A 22,484-nucleotide genomic window follows, 5' to 3' on the forward strand; every position below is an offset into this window, starting at 1 on the left:
TTAATTTGTAGTAATTTCGTCGTCATCAGCCAGAAATATAGAATTGTTACAAATTAACCAAGTTAAAAGGACCTTATATAGCCTATACATATATATGCATGATATCCTTATGAACAGAATTAAAAAATCAATACACTTAAAATGTTGGTTATGAAAAACACTCAACCTTTGAACTTTAACGAAATTTAAGAACGCAGTAAAGACATTTTAACTTCTAAAATTTAAATATATAAAAACGAAGAATAATTGTTTGTTTCAGTGTAGGATCGCAATTTATTTCATCCAGTAAACACAAAAAGGCTATATTTCAAGAGTGGTAGTCTTACAATGTCACAAGCTGTTTCTTCTGATAATATGCCTTCAAGGATATAAATAGCATATAATAGATTATTTTTTTTGTAAAAAGCGCGCTAAATTGTATGCGAACGTAGCGTCATTTCAAAAATAATGACTTTGAATTTGAGTCCCAGCCTTGTGCGCCCGTCTTATATGCATAGACATTTATAAAAACAACATGGAAAAATGATTTATTACCCGCGTCTTTTATGTTCTCACTAAGCAGTTTTAAATTGTATATTTAGATTATTTTGACACCATCTGACTTCAAATTTCAATATTTATGTTCCTTCTGAAACTCTCCCAAGTTTTGTTTCGAGACAAAGCAAAAAACATCAAGTGTTTTATGTAGTTGATTTATACTTAGAAAGACGAATGTCTGGTTTAAAAATAAAGCATATTTCGGTTCTTGTCGTCGAGGTGAAAAGAACATTTCCAAAAGTAATTATATTTTTCCGAACGGTTGGATAGTTTTGCGTTCATCCATTTATATTATGTTGTTTTTTTCCATACGAAGAAAATTTGGCGTGTAATTGTTGCGTTACGCTTGTTTGCGTTAATTAAAGGGACTTTAATAAAACATGTAAGCTACGATTTGTTTAGGGATTTGCTCTTACTCCCAAATCAGATTTTTCACAATTAATACAATTGTTTAAATAGACCAAAAAGGATGAATAAATGTCGAAACCAATGGTACTCATGAAGGTTACCGAGTTCAACCCCAAGTTTTTCTATCACTTTTTACCTTTTGCTCTTAGTGTTCTCAAAGGACCTAATTGATTCCATCAATGTAATTTGAATGGATATAACAACTAACTTGATGAGCGTTATGAATGGCCAATGTAAAAACAACACATCGTTCTATCAGTCACGCTATACATAAAAAGTATCGAGAATTTGGGCGAGATTTCGAGTGTTCAAAGTGGTCTCGACGGTACATTTTGGGCCAAGCTAACGGGATTTCACTGTATATGAAATGATGTGTGCGAGTGCTATGAATGACAATGTAAAAACATAGCGTTCAATAAGTCACGCTAAACATTCAGAGCCCCGAGAATTTGGGCAATATTTTGTGTATAGGAAGTTGTCCTGCAGGGCCAATATTCAATATTGATCTTATACTTATCCTTATCCTTAGACATGCCTCAGTGATTCCATTCAGCCTATAGGTCAGCTAAATGTACAGTCCAGTCACAACTTTTAGTTTACATTCTTAAAATGTTAAATCTAAGTTGCTTATTGAATACGGCCGCAGACGGTAATGGTCCGAGCTAACGGGATTTGGCTGTATATGAAATGACATCTTTGAGTTTTATGAATGACAAACGTAAAAACAGATCGCTTAATCTGTCACGATATCTTTAAAGAGTCTTGAGAATTGGGGCAATATTTTGAGTATAGGAAGTTGTCCCGATGGAAATCTTAAGTCATAACTTAAGGGAGTTGACTGTATATTTCAGCCTCAATCAGTTAATCAGTCTCTGATTGCGTTAACAAGATATTAACCAGATGTAATATTGTTGAGCAACATAGATGTGATAGTCAACTCTTGTTAAGATATCAATTATTTTCCTGATGTCTGTTTTGAATATAACGGTCGTAGAGCTTTCGTTGTGCGTTTTAAGGTCGTAATTAACATCATGTATCTTACGAATCATTCCCGAAGGAATTCATTTGGTGTCTTAAACGTTCATTTCAGTAGACATCCTGAACGAAATCTCCCAGAAATGTTTGACAAGAACATTTAAGAATTAGCCAGATATCCTCGATATAGATGAATAATAGCTTTTCTTCCCTGCGTGGCGTGATTTGTATTTTCTTTTTCTCAATAGGAAGAAAACAACAACAGTTTTGTTCTGTAATTTGTTTGCATCATTTGTAAACAATCTACACACGATAGGGCTGCTAAAATTCTTTGCTTAAAAGAGTATGTATTCAAGGTATTGTTTAATACTAACTTATATAACTTTACTATATTTTTTTCAGAAACATACTAGTACGTTTCCTAAAGATTTCTATCGAACGCATTCAATTGTTGATTTGCGTTAATATTTAAGAAAATAAAGTCTTTAAAGCGATTAATATGTCACGCCGAAATTTCGAAATGAAATTTCGCGTAAAATCTAAGTGCAATTTCGCTGGTTTAAACTAAAAGTAGAGCTTTCAAACATGGAAATCAAATACAGTGAGACATATATTAAAAGGAATGTTATGATAGGATGCTTTTTCTGAAGATTTTTATCGTACTGACATGCATCCGTCTCGACCGCAAAGTTGTCTCGACGGATAGGCGTTAACACACGGAGTTCGACGTGATACAGGACGTCAGAAAAGCGTCCCATTTCCATAACCCCACTTTCAGACCGCTGAAACCACTCTTAAATCGGGCGTCAGTGCACAAACGGCTGGGGCACAATTTCAGCGGCGTCATTCCCGAAATGACGTTACGTTTGCATACAATTTGGTGCTCTTTTTTGAAAAGCAACAATACAAAATCATTTTTATGCTTTGTGACTAAATAATAAAAAAAGCTGTTACAGTTTGAGATTGTAATGTATTTTACCTCGAAAAACACCAAAAGAGGATGTTTTACTCGTGGCTACAACACACGTGAAACACATCTTTAGGTGCTTTCGGTTATATATGTGGCGACCGTACACTGTAACAATTGTCCTCTATATAATTCATCAATTCATCTTGGCAATATTGATTAAAATGCTTATCTACAATACGTCATAATAAGGAATCAGTTTCTTAAAGATAATCATTGAAAATGGACTAAGTATTGTTTATGAGTCATTATTAACAGAAGTAAATACCAGCCACTGAACTTAAAGCCATTGCCACTTTAACAAACAATTTTTGCCACTTTAACAAACAATTATACGCTATATAATTTATCAATAAATCTTGGCATAATTGATTGAAACACGTCAGAATGTGACATTATTTTCTTTACGATTCATTGTTATTGACAACGAACTAAGTATCGTCTATAAGTGTTTATGGAACGAGGTAAATACGAGCTAATCAATTTAAAGCTATTATTCAGACTATAAAGACAATTTCAGACAATATAAATACTATTATAAACTTGTTTTGTAGAAGTACTTAACCTATTAAAACATCTTAATACCAGTTCATCATGCAAGTTATGTGCATTTCTGACTTGAATAAGTACTTTGTAAACACCAAAACGCACACCAATCCTAAGGTGGGATTACTATTGATGTGAAGCTTTTGTTGTTTTGCTATGTTTAGCATTACGGTATTAGACTTGCCTTACATTTGTTTTGCAAACACATATTTTGTATAATGTGTAAGCTTACATTAAAGAGCACACCAATTATCAGGTAAGGTTACTAAGAACGTGATTCTTTTGTAGTTGTGTTATGTTTTACTTAACGGTATTAGTCTGGCCTTACAGTTGTTATTACACGCACATATTTTGAATTACGTGTAACCCTGCATTTAAGGAATGATTTGTGTACATAATATGTTTAACAAACATGAACCTTCTATTGTCTGCAATAACAGGGTTGCATTTAATCGCTTTTTTGCACGAACAAATGACTGTAAATGCTGATCTTCTAAGCCTTTTTTTTTTAAATTTGCGTGACGTATTCCAAGTTGTGAACATATATATGAAAACAAATAAGGAAGGCAGGCGGTATTTTTCAATGTATTCTTCCACGGAAGCGGAAAATAAAATTTCTTTTTTTTTTCGTTTATAATATGCAGTTAAATGTTTTAACCATATTCAACACTGCGAAAGCGTATTCATGAGTTTAGGAACACACCATAAACTATAAGATTTCAAAAGCAGTTAAAGAGCTCGTTTTTAACAATTCTTCAAAAGCCATTCCTGAACATAATCTAGAACTCAACGTTCAGGAAACAGTTCTAAGCATAAGTTATTAAAATTATCATTAAACATTTCTTAGACTGTACCTTAAATATTCTTAAACTGTTGAAGAACAATTCTTGTAAAAGTCGTGAACAAATCAATTGTTCGGAACAGTTTAATGCCCATTATCGAAATACTACTCGTAACTATTTCACAGGGGATTTCAGGCATTTTAACAATAATGCATTGTGAATGCACAATGACAGACACCAGCCTGTCGGCAAACTTGGGATTTCATTTTTATTGTCTTAAATACGGCACATTTTGGTCATACACACATCATTTTTGCATAGAAAACTCGTTTGACAGAGTAGGTCTTTAGAAAGTATTTGAGTGTTCTAATGTGAATGTCGTTTATAGGTAGAGTTGGTTTTCGCGAACAAATTATTTCAGTTAAATCAACTTGATGAATTCAATAGCACTTTTAGATATATTGATGATATTCTAAGTTTAGAGAATCCAGTGTTTACAGATAATATTCAATTGATATACCCTTCACAATTGCAACTTAATAAATCTCATACATCCTATTTTAAAGCATCCTATTTAGATCTGCAACTCGAAGTAATGGAAGATACAGTTAGTATCAATCTTCATGATAAACGTGATGATTATAATTTTAAAATAATTAATTAACCTTCTTTAGATGGAAATGTTCCTAGTTCACCATCATCTGGTGTTTTTATTGCACAGTTGATAAGATTTGCTAGAATATGTACAGATGTCAAATATCTCAGCTCTCGCTGTAAACTTGTGACGGAAAAACTTCTAAAACCGGGTTTCAGATAATATAAGTTAAGGAAAACTTTCTCAAAATTTGTTAATGGTCATTATTATCTTATATCAAAGTACAATAGTTGTCTTAAATCGCTGATTGCTAATAGTATTGCTCATCCCGAATTTTATAGTGATGTTTTAAGGAAAATTCGTAAAATTACAATGTTTCCAGCAGGTAGTTGGGGATGAATTACTTGGATTTTATTTTAACCGTAGATATAAAGGCAATATATTGAAGAGATATTCTAGTTTTTTAAAGATGAATTCCTGAAACAAAATATAGGGTTAAATATAGCATCCTTACATAACTTAGCTTTCAGACCTTTAATTTTATCAAATTTTGCTAATTCATGTTATCTTTAAAACCTTGTTTGGCTGACTCGGAGTATTTTGGCATGCGACGTCATTTTCTTCAAATATTTTACATAGGAAATCATTTGGAAGAAAATATTAGCTAATATATGTCGCTTTTATTTAAAAAAAAAACAACCGACAGCGGGGCCAAAGAGTTTCATAATAAAGATGTTTTCTTTATTTGTTCCCGTTTCAGTACAATGATGCTTTTTATTATGAAACTCTATGATCACATAGTTTTAAACCTTTTTTTATAAGGCAGACTGTGCTCATAGTTTAAAAAAAAATGACTGCATCGTATCTTTGAGAAGTTTTTGCATTAGGTGCTCTGAATTGTATTCCTCCGTCTTCAGATAGAGAAGTGATCTCTGATCATAGAAGTACTTGGAGATTACCTATAAGTTTATTATTTGTTTTATTACTAAGTTTCCTCAAGTTTATGCATTCTTTGGATTTACCTTTTACCTTTTACCTTTTTTCTTTATTTAGGATTGTTTGGATAACAGTGAGGTATGTGCACTTAAACTGGTTTAAACCCTCAGTAAGCCTGTTAAGTGCTAGTGTCCAACGACCATGCAATGTATTTCATTTGGTTTTAACTAATGTTATTGTATAAGTAATCGTGCTAGAAAGTATGGAACAAAATATGAAAGTTTCTGTCAGCCAAAAATGCACAATGATCTTGTTCAAGAGCATGTGTGATTCAACAATTGTCCCAGAAAACTATTACCTTAAATGACTAATTAGTTTGTTTATTCGCTTATGTGTCTTAATTGGTTATCTTTATTTCTCTTATTTTGATAAAATTCCACATTTTTGTTTTTCCCAGCTTTAGCAGCCAGACCCTTCAATTATTCATGCGCTTTTTTGTTTGACTTCATTTCAAAGCATCTGAACCTTTTCCTGGACATTTAAACAACGATAAACTGTCTGATCCATCTTTCGGCGTTTAACTCTACGCACAAACTCAAGGCAATAACTCTGGGTTAACAACCAGTCATATCGATCATTTGTCATCCGGCAGTACCAATGTCGTACTAGAGTGATCCAGGAACGGACCATTGTCTCAATAAATGCCAATTATATCTGTGGTAATTTTCTTATTAGAACATTCTGAAGATGATTATGAGTTACATTTAGTGTCCCTGGTGTGATGTATCCGTTAAATGGACATTGTGTAAATAGATGTTCTCGCTTTTCTCACAAACTTACGACCCAGAATATTTGACACAATTATACATTCGTAATCTATGGTTAAACTATCAGCTAGAAACAATTTAAACACATTGCGAGAAGTTTTGTTTAGTGGTTGATATATCCACAAAAGGATCATGCTAAAATATGACTAAACAAACATGCATTCAAAAACATTGTATTCATATCACTGTATACAGTTTTATCTGGTATAATTTCAAGTCCGAATTCAGAAACAGGTCCTCGAAAAACAACTATAATTGCCAAAATAAAGTGTATGTAGTTCTTGTTGTCACAAGGGCCTGTTTCATTTGATAATAAAAATTAAATATCTGGTCAACTGTACGAGTCAATGGGAATCAACTTCATGTGAATTGATTGTATACATAAAACATAACGGTTTGTTCAACAGTTATTTCTGGTCAATGTTCCACCTGAATAAGAATGTTTTCAGTCACATAATACAATTTGCTCTGTTCTCAACGGACCTTATTGGTTACAGCCACTGGACTTTGGCCGTATATAAAACATCACTCTTTGGAACTGTTATTTATGGCAAATGTTTAACCACAATTTGAAAACCAGTTAACAACGACAACAACAACAACTTTTAATGTATTCAGACAACTATGCCTATAGCATGCAAACAGTTTAAGAGCAAACAAGTAAAATTTAGTGCGAAGCATACTAATAAAATGTGAACAAAAAGATAAATGATTGTTAATGATGAAAAGTGATCTAGTTTGCAATAAAAGGTAAATCTAGAATGCTTATATAAAAACATTTTGTCTTAACAAGTTGCTAGAACAAAAAATTAAACAAGTAATCCACCAAAGTCCGAATGTTTGTTTAACAGATGTAAGAGGGAGTAGTATTTATCCAATCGTGAGTGTCATGAGCTAATTCGTGTTTTTGTATGTACTCAATGACTTGACACCCACGTGCTATACAGTACTACAACCAACTTTCTATGAATAAAAAGTATTATAAATTTGTGAATGACCTTCCAACCGTGGATATATAGTGAATTAGTTGCAGCAATGTTTGGTAAGTTGCAATAATTCTTAAATGTATTGCAATAATTTGAATAATATAATTTATATGTAGACGGTCCAACTGGTGAAATTGAATAATGATGACATGTATTTAAAGTTATGAGGTTATTTGCATGGTATAAATATTTTGCCATATTTATGGTTGTGTAAATGGTTTCTTATCATATTAGTTTTACAATTTTGTGTATATTAGGTCAGTAGCAATAGTAGGGTTTAAAGATTTGTGTACGTATATCCCGTAAATTTGGGCATACGAAAAGAAAATGGTACTCCCATTCTACTTAATTTTTACTGCTGTTTGTAAAAACTTGTGTGTTTCCTTTGCCCATTTGGATAATCTATTAAATAATAGAGTTGATTATATTTTTGCAATTATGTTTATAAGTGTGATGCCACGATGATTTTTGGTTTCGTCTGGATTCTCCACTTTAAGAATTGGAACAATAATGCCTATCCCCCAAAATTGAGGATATTCTCCTTTGCGCAAAAGTGTAATATTTAAATCTAAAAGACAAAGTGATCTTATTTCAACGTCTATTGCAGTAATTTGCTCAGGCCCTTTGCTTATTGAATTATTTTGTGAAAATCGGTCACTTTGGACCAGTTGCTCTAAGCTTTCTCGACGGACCTGAGTGGTTTCAGCCATTAGATTTGGACCGTATATGAAACATCATTGTTTGTTGAACTGTTGGGCCAATGTTTTACCCCAAATCGTACAGTCACACTATAACACTTGCTCAAAGTGTTCTCGACAGACCAGATTGATACCAGCAAATAGAACTTGAATGTATATCAAACTAACTTGATAAGTGTTAGGAATGACCAATGTAAAAACCACAAATCGGTCAAACGGTCTCGCAATACATAAAGATGGTCTCGATGGTACATTTAGGTCCGAGCTAACGGGATATGACTGAATATGAAAAGATATGTTCTTGTTTTATGAATGACAAATGTATAATCAGATCGTTCAAACAGTCACGCTATACATTCACAGTCTCGAGAATTTGGGCAATATTTTGAGTATAGGAAGTTGTCCCGACAGTAATATTTGGTCCGAGCTAACGGGAGTTGACTGTATATTTCAGCCTCAATTACTTAATCAGTCACTCAGTATGTTAACAAGATATTAACCAGATGTAATACCGTTGAGCAACATAGTGATAGTCAACTCTTGTAAATATATCAATTATTTTACTGATGTCTGTTTCAATACAACGGACGTAGGGCTTTTCCTTCCCTGTGCGTTTTAAAGGCGTAATAAACATAATGTAACATACGAATCATTCCCGAAATATTTCATTGGGTGTCTTAAACATTCCGTTCAGTATGTCTTCTGAAGGGAATCTCCCAGAAATGTTTGACAAGAACATTTCAGAATAAGCCAAATATCCTCTGTAGATGAATAATAGCTTTTCTTCTCTGATTTCTATGTTTGCTTTGTTTTTTGTCAATAGGGAGAAACCAACAACAGTTTTTCTAGGAATTTAATGCATTATATGTGAACAATCTATATACGTCCGTGCTGCTAAAATTCTTTTCTTAATCGTGTTTCTATTTAAATTGTAGTAAATGCACAATTTTAATATTTTACAATATATTATACAAATATATAACCGATTTGTTCCGTTATAACATAATCTTGCAAATCGCCAAATTACATTTATTTATACATACTGAATTGTTTTGCACCGAAAGGCCACTGCAAACACTTTATCATGGTGTTTAAAGACATATGTCAGGTATTAAAAGCCAACTCTAAACATCTAATCTAAAGGAAAAGCACATAGATCAATTAATCTTGACATAATTGATTGAAATGGTCATCTAGAACACGTCAGTATATTGCATTATTTCCTTAACGATTCATTATCATTGAAAACAGACTAAGTATTGTTTATGAGTGCTTATGAAAAGAAGTTAATAAAAGCTAATAAACTTAAAGCTATTATTCAGACTATAAAGACAATTTCAGACAATATCATTATTTACTTGTTTTGTAGAGGTACTTTGCATATAATAACATCTTAATACCAGTACATCATGCAAGTTATGTGTGCATTTCTGACTTGAATTAATATTTCGTAAACACCAAAGAGTACACCAATCATAAAGTGGGATTACTATTCATGTTATGCCTTTGTAGTTTTGTTATGTTTTGTTTACATAATTTGTATCACGTGTAAGCTTGCATTAAAGAGCACACCAATTATTAGGTAAAATTACTATTAATGTGATGCTTTTGTTGTGTTTCGCTTAATGGAAATAGTCTGGCCTTACATTTGTTATTGCACACATATATACTTTGAAATAAGTTTTACATTGTATTAAAGAGCACACCAATTATTAGTTAAGACTACTATTAATGAAATGATCGTGTAGTTTTGTTATGTTTTGCATTACGGTATTAGTCAGTCTGGCCTCACAATTGTTATTGCAAACACATATTTTGAATTACGTGTTACCTTACATTTAAGGATTGCTTTGTGTACATAATATGTTAACAAACATGAACCTCCTACTGTTTGCAATTACAGGGTTGCATTGAATAGCAGTTTTGCACGAACAAATGACTGGTAGTGCTGATCTGCTAAGCAGTTATTTCAAATTTGCGTGACGTATGCCAAGTTGTGAACATATATAAGAAAATAAATAAGGATAGCAGACGGTATTTTTCAATGTATTCTTCCACGGAAGCGGATAACAATATTGTGTTTTTTCGTTGCTTTTTTATAATATACAGCTAAATGTTTTAACCCTATATACCATTGCGAAAATGTATTCATGAGACTAGAAACACACCATACACTACTGCAGTACAATGACAGTTCAAATATTTGTCATAAACATTCTTGAAAACTGTACGTTTATGAAACAGTTCCAAAAATATGTTATTAAAACTTATTATTAAACATTTCTTAAGCTGTATCTTAATTTTTCTTGAACTGTTGAAGAACAATTCAAGTACATATCGAGCGCAGTTGTCAAGAACAGTCCAACAACCCTTTTCAAAATACTAGTGACAATTTCACAGGGGATTTCATTGTGAATGCACAATGACAGACACCAGACTGTAGGCAAACTTGGGATTTCATATCGTCTCAAATACCACACATTTTTATCATACACACATTATTGTTGCATAGAAATCTTTTTTAACAACATTCGTCTTCAGAAAGTATCTGATATTTTTATGTTGTTGTATTTTAGCAAATTAAAAGTAATAAATGATAGGTAGTTATAGTACTTAATTTCGTAATGTGGATGTAATTTATATGAAGCGTTGGTATTTGCGAGCAAATGATTTCATTAAAGTAAACTTGAGAGTTATTATGAACCTGTTAAGTGCTAGTGTCCAACGACCATTAATATATTTCATTTAGTTTTGACTGCTGTTATTGTCTCTGCTATAAGTAAATGTACTAAGTACAATATAGAACAAAATTTGAAATATTCAGTCAGCCAAAAATGCACAATGATTTTTTTTCAAGGGCATGTACGATTAAACAAATGTCCCAGAAAACTATTCCCTTAAATGATTTATAAGTTTGTTATATCGCTCATGTGTCTTTATTGGTAATATTTATTTTCTCTTATTTTATTTTCTCTTATTTTGTTAAAATTCCACGACTTTTTTCTTTTCCAGTTTTAGAATCCAGACCATTCAATTATTCATGCGCTTTTTCGTTTGACATTATGTCAAAGCATCTGAACCTTTTCCTGGACATACAAGCAACGATAAACTGTCTGATTCATCTTTCGGCGTTTAACACTATGCACAAACACAAGGCAATAACTCTGGGTTAACAACCAGTCATATCGATCATTTGTCATCCGGCAGTACCAATGTCCTACTAGAGTGATCCAGAGACGGACCATTGTCTCAATAAATGCCAATTATATCTGTTGTAATTTTCTTATTAGAACATTCAGAAGATGATTATGAGTTACATTTCGTGTCCCTTGTGTGTAATATCCGTTAGATGGACATTGTGTAAATGGATGTTCTCGCTTTTCTCACAAACTCACGACCCAGAAAAATTTGACACAATTATACATTCGTAATCTATGGTTAAACTATCTGCTTGAAATAATCTGAACAAACTGGGAGAGGGTTTGTTTCGGGATTGATTTATCTACAAAAGGATCATGAAATGACCAAACAAACACGCATTCGAAAACATTTTATGCATATAACACTGAATGACCTATTAATTTATATATTGATTCACCCATGTGTGTAAACACCATTACGTACATGTACATACATAAGACATAATAAATGAAAATATTTAAAACAATATCTATTTAATTTTTATATCAACAGCTCAAATGCATATTTTCTTTTTTCATGCTTTCATACATTTTAAAACCGATCGCCATGTATATGTGTAGAAGATTTAACTTATCGATGATCAAGAGTCATCTTTGACTTATATCATTGTGTATATAGTGCAATCTTGTTTAAACGAAATAAAGCTTGTTCTGTTCTGTTGTGTTATTTTTTTGTATGGTTTCAAATATGAATTCATAAACATGTCCCGGAAAGACATTTTTTTGCAAATTCAATCCCGTATTCATTTCATTTTCACAAGGGCTGGTTTCATATGATATTGAAAGTATAAGCGTTTAATAACGGGTCAGCTCGACGTCTTCTGACAGTTGTTTCAAAAGAAGCGTGTTCTTTTAGCTAAAATGTTATTTCCGGTACGGAAGAAAACGGTTTCCTGTTTTCAGGCTTAAGGCATTTTCAAATGTCTCCCAAATAACATGAACTTTTTTTCTTGGAATTGAATACTGGAATTAATTTGATTTAACACGTTTATATCGCAGGTGCATATCATGTAAAACATGGTATGATGGACTGCTTTAGAGACAAGTTAAGAATGTTTTTAAGCCATTTTGAACTTGATATTCGTGTCCTTTGAACATTGACATTGGTGAACTGGGAATGTGTTTGTAATGTCTATATAATATCATTTGGCGAATCATAGTTTTGAAAGTATTTTGTAAATGCCTCGTATTGTATATTTGTTCGTTTTCGAGAATATTCGTTACTGAACATTTTCATTTTAGAATAGTTGATCATTCTGTTCAATAAAACTGTTATACCTTTATAGTTTTCTTCACTTCACTTTGACTTTGTCATATGATCGTATGATAATAGTGTCATTATAATTAACAAGTTACATAGTTGTTTTTATGCATTTAGAAGTCATCACAAACATGTTTTTTTTTTGTTTTTCGAACCCTAGTCGATGTATGTAATTATATACTTGGCGTACACGCGCCTAGCTGAGTGTACGCAAATACACAGTTGCGTAATGAAAAGTTTATGTCATACCAAATTTGAATTTCAAATTAAAAGCGAAGGGAGGGAGGTGTAGGGGGTGAAGGGTATGCTTTCCGTAATCGTTTTGCGTAATCCCAAATTGGCCCTAGCTACGCGCCTCGCTTATCCCAATAGTTTATCTTGTATTAGGTGTAACAAAAAAGTGTTTGTTTCTTGTTTCCCGACTTACCCTATTTTGGCACCCGCTATACCCTATTGTTTCTATTTGGTAGCAGCCGATTTTTATGCATTCATTTCAAGCGGATATTTTCTTTTAACGTTACGAATTTCCTACTCTGGGGATTTACTACTATTCCTTCCGTATGATATTGGGATAATACTTTGCTGTAATTTCTTGCACGGGAAAGACGCATTTATTCACCCACCAAGACAAAATGGCGATAGTTCTCAATGAAAATATACTTATAAACAACTTTACTGAAATCAATAGAAATAAAGAGAAAGAAAACAAACCTGCCAACTATAAAATTGGCAGTTAAATCGGAAACAGTGAACCCAACTCAACTCAACTCAATTATTTATATATTTAATTTAGTTATTGGTTGCCTATTTGTTTTGTTTTCAGTTATTGCGTTGTTTTGTGTTGAATTTGTCTGTTTTAGTATTATTTGAGCCTATAAATAGCTCTGTTTGGTCCTGATTTGTCATGATATCCGCCTGAAGCACATATTGCTAATGTAATAAGTTATATTCATTTATTGGAATGTATACGATATGTCAAGACAATTAACCCATGGGAACATCTCGGCTATTTCCCATCAAAAACAACCTCGAATGAATGCCGGTACCTCAATAAAAGTAGTTCGTAAAATAGATGATGATACTATTTATAAATTATTATTTGTAGTGTTTCAAAGTGTATTTGTATTACTTAGATCAAAATGATTCCAAGTGAACTGTTTAATTGCTCTGATATTATTTAGAGAAAAGTCCTTAGGTTTAACGGCGAATTTTAAATAAATACGGGATCTAATTGCAGCGTAGTCAAGCGTGAAAACTTCTAACATTATAAACTGTTTATGTGCATCCGAGATTGTTGAAAAACAGCGGAGAAGTTCCTATAGTACAATTAACTATAGTTTCTACGGTACATGTTGCAAAATTGACTTACTAGAGAAATAAGATAAAATAATTTACTTATTTATATAGAACTTTTATTAAAGGCCCAATTCACGATTTGATGGTTAAAACCGAGCTTTAATACTTAATGAACAGACCAGCTTTTGAAATACCGATTTGTTTAAAGTGACACACTTATTCAAAACTAATACATACATATGTATAATAAACATAAATTTTGAGTGATATACCTTTATCAACTTACTAAATAATGCATTTATGGAACATATTAATAACTGATAACACGATTAAAACCGAGTAGTTAATAGCTGAAAACGCACACATATTAAATTATTGGTGAGTGCTAAAATATTTTCTGTGATCTACTATAGTCTCATAAGGTAAAAGTACTATGTTTTCTGCACCTTTCTTTCAAATCAAACTCGGTATCGTGCATAAGAACTATTGTGTTCGACATTCATAAATCCTTTTTGGTATATCAAAACAATCGTATAAATTGTGGTAAAATTTATTTGGGAGTAAGAGTGCATCTTTGATATTTGGGTTGCATGCATTTATAAGGATAAGGATATAATATTTCGATCAATTCCTTTTACACTTCACATGTTTACAATATTCATCAGAGAAGGGAACAGGCCGTTCTTAATATGTCAGAAACAATTTTGCATAATGAATAGTTGTCTTCAAGATTGAATTCCCCAGTCGTTTAGTGAATGGCATTTGCGTTTCTATTTTCGAGATTTGGTAGTCAGGATTTGGAATAAAACAAAAACCTCCATAATATCAATCGATTGTCTAACACATACTAAACAAGTTAGTGAATATCTGATGGGAAAAAATGATAACTTTGAAATCATAAGATCTATTTAAATTTGTTTGAAAGAGTTACATATGTCTTTATTAAACTGCATTCTCAAAGATTGAACGTTTTGACAATTTTTTTATTATTGGTTTTGGAACGAGCTTATATATGCCAAACTATATGGAAACAAGTATAGGACTGGTGACAAAAAAAAACAGATCGCAGATTTTCATATTAGAGTTAAAAAATAAATATGTTTTATGTATTTTCGTACACCATTAGTCACGCTTTTTGCCATAAAACTTTAATTTTCGAACGGAAATATGAAAATCTGCGATCTGATCTTTTGTCAGCAGTCTTATATCACTGGTTTGCAGATATTTACGCAAAAAGTTACTTATTCCAAGACAAGAATATAAAAAAAAGTCAAAACGGTAAATGTCTGAGAGCGAAGCTTTAAATGAAACATGAACATAAAATCTGCACTATCGTACGTTTTGGGTGGCGTTTGTTGTAGAACTATTAAAAAAAATAATACCATATTTTTATGGACAGCGGCATAAATTAGAATCTGTGTTATTCATTTCATATCTTTATAATAAGAATAAAATCGAGGTGCTTAATGTTTAACGCTTTTTATTTCGAGAAGAATATCATTCCAAATAGATTACTTTTTTCCCCATTCAGAATAATTCGAGACGAGAACTTGCAATTGCGTAAAATGAAGTATTAATAGACTATTGTTTTGGCATAAGCAGACGATATTTATATGTTATTGCGATCTAAGCGTTTAATGCGAAATGCAATACAGAAAAAAAAGACAAATTACCTCAAGGGCTCCTTGGAAGAATGGATCCCAGCTTATAACCGGGTACCCTAGACGACTGGCAATGTTTGTGATATACTCAGTGGCTCTTGATGTCTCTGTTTCGTAGTTTATACTTAATATCACGCTAGAATTTTGCTTGAATACGTTATCACAAAAGACCTCAATAGTCTGGTTCGGGGTTGGGTTATTTTTGTCGATGTAGAAGACACTGGCAGTGACAGAATACATTGTTGCGCGTTCGCCACCCTCTATTGCAGACTGAATGTCATTGGCCACGGTCTGGCGCTCTGGAGCAACAATTGTAATGTGTTCCTGACATCTCGCGGTGAAAAATAGCGTGAACAACGTCAGTTGTTGTCCTAAAATATTTGCAACTGCCATTGCCACTAGTAGTTTTTTCCTGATTTGGTAGATCTATTCTCGCTTGAGTTAAGTGCTTTTCGATTTCCTAAAAACGGTTAAAGGATTATCGGTTACACGTGTTTCACATCTGTTGATGTAAACTAAATTAAACAATCAATTAACATTTTGTTGTAACTCTTACTTCATAGCTCTTTTATCACAGTAGTAAAAGATTTATATAATCTTCGATAACCCCATGGTCAATCAACTCAGTCTGCTAAACATTGAACACAATAGCAGAATTTCCGTTTTAATGAAACTCCGTTACGTCTAAAATGGATCTTTATTTCATGTATACCCTGTATCTGAATATCAACATTTCTATAATTCCTAAATGTATAATAAACACGGTCTGGATCCAGTTTATTGGTGCATGCCCGCTTTCCTATGAGGTATGCCCAGTGTTAATTTTGTTCGATTTATGACCACTTATTCACATGGCGATATGTAAATATTATACACATGAGACCTTCTGGACGCAATGGGCACATGCTTAGCTTACTGATTGTTTACGATGGTGGTTTCGATATGTTTCTCCCTTCGCTATATGATCGCAATTCACAATGACCCAGCTGCCTTTCTTATGTGAAGTGCTTATGTTACTTTTTGTTTATTATGATAGTTCCGAGGCTAATTTTCTTGACCGTACGATCCAAGTTCACAATGATCTAGCTAATTTGCAAAGTTTTGGCACTCAATATTGTATGTTTGGATTATAGCTTTGAGCTTTACTTACAAGACTAAAACTATGCTCACAGAAAAATTGATCATATTAACATTTCGAGCCGGTTCTTCAATTTCCTGTTCATTTAAAGCTTGAATGGGCTATACAGTTTAACAGCTATTTATTTCACTACTTATTATTTTCCATTGTTTTTTCCATATACTGTTGCTGGGTGCTTGTTTCCTGTCTTAAAAGATCTTTACCGACACTTCATGACTTGGCAGACTTCCGTTTCGTCTACTGACGTTTTTCTTCCAACAAACCAGCAGTCGTAAATGTTGTTCCGAGTTATGAATTTGCATTCATTTCAGCATTGTTCTTATACACACTCTCTCTCAGTATTCGGCCTCTTTATGAGGGAAAACCCACGTGTTCTTCTGATGTACAGCTGTAGCGGTAACCAGTCCAAAGTGTTAATGGCTTCGCGGACTGGTTTGTTGTGAGTCCCTGTAATATGAATCAACACACGTTAATTACTTGTACAAACTGTACAAATTGTTTCTCTGTTGTAGAAATAATTAATACGGACTATAACTGTATGTTGGCAAATACGAGAGACAGATAAAACGCTCAGTGAATGATGGATTGAAAAATCTGCCAGGCTCGGCTGAGGCGGAAGTATGTTATTACTTGTTTGGAGAACAAATTTCTACTTAATTAAGCAAACGAAAAAGGTGATGCGGTAAGCAAGCTGTTAATTAAGGGAAACCTGGGACGTGTTAAGACGAAATAAATACTGGGTTTATAAGCTTTAAACCGTACAATAATTAGAAATTATCCGTCATAGACTAGAAAGTGAACACGTTTATTGCGCAATAGTCTACAGCAGCTATTATTCCCCCCAAAAAAGCAACATTTTATCATGGTTTGTTACGCAGAGAAACATCCCTTTTTAATTAAATAAAGAAATAGTTTGCTCCCTGATATAAAGATTTAAAAATCAAACAGTAGCCTCACACACAGATATGTGAACTAACAACGTACTAAACGTCAAACAGAGCCAGAAAACTATTCAAACTATTCAATAATTACCCTTTAAAAGTAAAGTTTATAGTCTTTTAGTGATTACTTTGGTAACAAAAACACGGTGGGAAGTCATACTAATCTTTTTAATTCTGAACATTAGCGCACAGTGCCTTTTTAATATCCATTACTGCTGAAATAGGAGAAAAGTTTAAAGTAATTTGAAGCTAATTAGTAATATTTTTCACTTTTCCTGCCAAATTACGGTTCGGGTATTAGTTTTTGTACCATAGATCTTATTTCATTCAGAGGTTCTAGAGAAAAAATCTGGAAAAGATATCCATAACGTCCATCGAATGAACTTCATACTTTGTAAATTTCACCATGAAACAAATGCGTTTAATACTTATGTGAAAAACTAGAGAAACAAGCTCAGTAGCCAAAAGTTTAAACATAAACCCGGTTTAATGGCACTGGGTAAACGCCAAAGACATAGAACATAAAAAACAAAAAAAAACACAAACAAGAAACATGAAAGAACAACACAAATCTCCACAAACAGCACATGCATATATACTAAATATCAAAAACATCAAATAAGCAAGCAATCTATTCAAGAAAGTTAGTAGCTTAAGCTGCACTCTCACATATTGACCGTTTTGACAACGTTTTTTTTCATTTTTAGTGTTGTAATGAACCTATCTTTGCATAAGTTTCTGGTAACCAGATATATAATACTGGTGACAAAATAACAGATCTCAGTTTTCAATATTTACATTCGAAAATTGAAGTTTTGTGGCTAATAGCGTTACTTACGCTTTCTGAAAAATGAGTTTTTCAGCATAAAACAACAATTTTCGAACGTAAAAATAAAAACAGAACCGTGATCTGATCCTTTATTAGCATCCTTATTTCAGGTTTACAGACATTAACACATAAAATGGCTAATTCTAAGATAAAAAAAATATCAAAAATTTAAAGTTGTCAAAACGTACGATCTGTGAGAGTGCAGCTTTAAGGGATTGTGTTGGTTAGAAAACAAGCTAGTGTACGTAGATTGGGAGATGTATAAAATGTGTCAACATTTAACTTGACAAAAATACTGTAATAGTAGAGATATTTAAAATAGTGTGAGGTTAATATTATTTTTAGTTTTGTGGGTTTTTTTGGCCAAATTACGGTTCAAGTATTCGTTATTTTACTGTATGTCTAATTTCCTACAGAACAGCTGAGTTTAAAAAAAAAAAAAAAATATTAAAAAATGCATATACAGAGCTAAATACGTTCAAAGTATGAAGTCGTTCTAAGCTTCGAAAAGAAACAAATAGGTGTATTTTAATGTCTTCTCAAGACACCACGAGTTTAGCTTGACCCATCCCAAAAGTAATAATGAAAATATTAAATTGATAAAATAAAATAATGGGATAACAAGAGGTGTTATCTCTCAATTGAATGTCAGTCTACAACTGTTGTAATAATTGTAACACACAAGGATTGTTTGATTATCTTTGATAAATTGAACATTAGTTTTACATCTCCTTAAACTGATGAACATTTGTTATTGATTACAGACTATACTCTTACAACTTTATTTGCCTGATATAACAGTATTACATATAGTAACAGTCGAACCCCGTTGGCTCGAGCTCCTATGTATTGGCGAAAATTCCTCGAGGCTCAGAAAATTCGAGCAAACCGTGAAATCTTACCTTCAGTATATAAAATGGGTCGTTAACACCCAGTTCGAGCCAACGAGCAATTTGAGCCAAACGAGTTCGAGCCAACGGTGTTCGACTACATGTATGTGCAAGCAGTAAGTTTAATGTTATGTGACGTTGTGTTCCTTTTTTAGGGTTTTTTCAGCCTTTATCCTTTGTTTTAGTTATTAATAAGTTTAAACTTTTTTATTTTACAACGCTTCGGAAACAAGTTATCACATCATTATAGAGATCACTCTCGTTCGCACGATTTTACGCGAAAGTGGAGGAAACAGGATAGTCGAAAGGGAGCCCACTTGTCCGGCATGACCGCAACCCGAACTCACACACGCGCCCAGGCTACATTTCATGCTACAGTGTGTATACCTATAGATTCCATTGTTTATTATGGTTACTTGCCAAAGTCTAGTTTCGCTCTCTTTTCTTTTCATAACAAGCACACGAAATAAAATAACAGTTTTGGCTTGATATCAAAAAGGTAATACTTAATTAGTAAGCTGTTTAAATTCATATTATCTAGCATTTTAACTTAGTATAAAAAAATATTAAAGCTGCGCTCTCACAGATTGAACGTTTTGACAATTTTTTTTTTATTTTTTGTCTTGGAATGAGCAGTTTTTTGCGTCAATATCTGAAAACCAGTGATAAAAGACTGATGACAAAAGATCAGATCGCAGATTTTCGTATTTCCTCTCCAAAATTGATGTTTTATGCATTTTTCGTAAACCGTTAGTAACGGTTTAAGCCATAAAACATTAAATTTGGAATGAAAATATGAAAAACTGCGGTCCGATTTTTTGTCAACAGTCTTACATCACTGGTTTGCAGATATTTACGCAAAAAATTGCTAATTCCAAGACAAAAAATAAAAAGAGTTGGAAAAATGGTAAATCTGTGAGAGTGCAGCTTTAACTTCAGTCGAACGATATCATACAATCTTCATTGAAACACTAAACTTTTTTATATTTTTGCTTTTCTAAAATTTACAGTTCGGGATTTTTCTACTGTCCCTAGTACTGGATAGTTATAACTGACCATGACATCATTCACATTTTTAACGTTCACAGAACCATTAAACTTTTTTAAAAGTGAAGAACGATTCAATAATTAAAGATAATTATGTTATCACTTATTTATACGATGCTTTAATTCACCAAAGCCGAGCCAAATGAACGTTTTAAAAAATACTATGACTAAAACATATATTAGATCATATAAATATTGTTACCATAATTGTCCTGGCAAAACATTTTGCATTAAATGCAATGATGAAATTATATTACTGTACGAGTAAAAAGTAAAAACAAAATGAACAAATTTTATTTTACTTATTTTTGACAGCATACCTGTTTGCCAAATGGTACTTATATGTGTAACATTTTGAAGACGATAAGTAAAACAACTCACTTTTCATAAAACTCACGAATATCCAAATAATCTCTCTTGTACTTTCTCTTGTATGATTCGGAATTCCAGACCTAAATAACACTTTTCGTCTTTCATATACAATCAATTCTCGCAAATGTTATATATATATATTTATTGCATGTCTGGCCCCAATTGTCATTCATTTACCACAAAATCTCGCAATTTTTTTTAAGTATCATTCCAATTTGTCTCCAAAATTACTTTCAAACTTCTAACAATTGTAACTATTACATATTATATTGCCACGTATCTAATAATATTGTATACATCATATCTGTACATTTCCAAGTGTATTTCATTTACAACCAAGTATAAGCACAATATAGCACACGTTAAATTTTATGCATCCCTACAAATATAATATTTCCATCCGAATACCGCGAAACTTCGCACACATTTCACGTCCGTGTATCTTAAAACCTCAGTTAAAACCAAATATCGTAAAACTTATATCTATATGGCATGTCTGTGCATCGCCAAAAATCCAATGAATGCTGTTTCCCGACTTCCCTGTCAGTTGCAGCTTGTTGCCACTATCGGGTGGTAGCCAAACTCCCATTATAGTTTCGGCACCTCTCTGAGTTTGGCTTGTGACGCCTGCTGGCTGCCAATACCAGTATTTCTACTTTCAGTTAACCTGGGAGAACGCGGCGAGTTTCGTTTCGTAACAGTGTCAATACAATACTGATATGATATAATGACTTTCTTTTCTTGTTTTGGACTAAATGGAGAAACTTCGCAGTAATTGAGTATATATATATAGTTTAACCATTTAGTCCAAAAACAAGAAAAGAAAGTCATTATATCATATCAGTATTGTATTGACACTGTTACGAAATATATATATAGTTCTTAGACAATATGGATTTGATTAATTTCATTTATTTCTTTGCTTTAGACAATGTAAGGAAAAGGTCAAGGGTGGTGTGGGGGTATTGGGTGGGTAACAGGATTGGTAATATGACTGTTTCGTTCTCTTGCCGTACTTAATTTTGGAAAAGCGACAAGTGCTGTTTAGCTATGAATTAAATAATCTTTGTTTTTAGTAGAATATATGTTTCAGCTCACGTTTAATCACGATGCATTCACATAAGCAAAATCATTTTTAACTAAGGTCATATCAAATCCTTTTTATGTTAAGCGTAAACCCCTTCGTACGAAAACATTCCAAGCTATCCTGAAAAAAAACGAACCCCCGCAAAATAACACTCGAAGAAAACGGATACTAAATGAGTGACATCCAGTGTTTAATATAGACACTGGAGCCTCCTTAGTTTCCACTCAATCGTAAGATAGATTTCCACTTTAGTTCAAATAAAACTTTAAGTTTTAAATTATTGATCATAGAAAAAAGTTAAAATAGCACATATTTTATAATTCAAATAATTTTGTTTTTATATCAAATGCCAGGTATCCTAGTACACAGTATGAAGCACGGTGTTAACAATTGTGTTTTGTAGTCGTAATTACAGTAATTAAAAAAAGAAAATTAAAATAATGCGGCAAGCTCGTTGATCGTGTCTATTGTGATTCTTTTTCGATCGGGAAGTCCAAAACCCATC

General features: G+C 32.6%; 1 protein-coding gene across 2 annotated transcripts in view; it reads right to left on the reverse strand.

Moving 5' to 3' along the window:
* Positions 1-22,484, reverse strand: part of LOC128231757 (glutamate receptor ionotropic, NMDA 2B-like) — a 220,720-nt gene that overhangs the window by 26,284 nt on the left and 171,952 nt on the right. Inside the window, exons 1-2 of one of the 2 annotated variants that reach the window (XM_052944936.1) lie at positions 20,902-21,480; positions 15,688-17,260 (exon numbers count right to left, since the gene is read on the reverse strand). In XM_052944936.1, coding sequence (XP_052800896.1) covers positions 15,688-16,068 — 381 coding nt within the window. In that variant the 5' untranslated portion in view covers positions 16,069-17,260; positions 20,902-21,480. Of the gene's footprint in view, positions 1-15,687; positions 17,261-20,901; positions 21,481-22,484 lie in introns of those variants that run through there. The other variant, XM_052944937.1, reaches the window with a different exon arrangement.

Source organism: Mya arenaria, chromosome 4 (assembly GCF_026914265.1).
Source record: "Mya arenaria isolate MELC-2E11 chromosome 4, ASM2691426v1".
Taxonomy (NCBI): Eukaryota; Metazoa; Mollusca; class Bivalvia; order Myida; family Myidae; genus Mya; species Mya arenaria.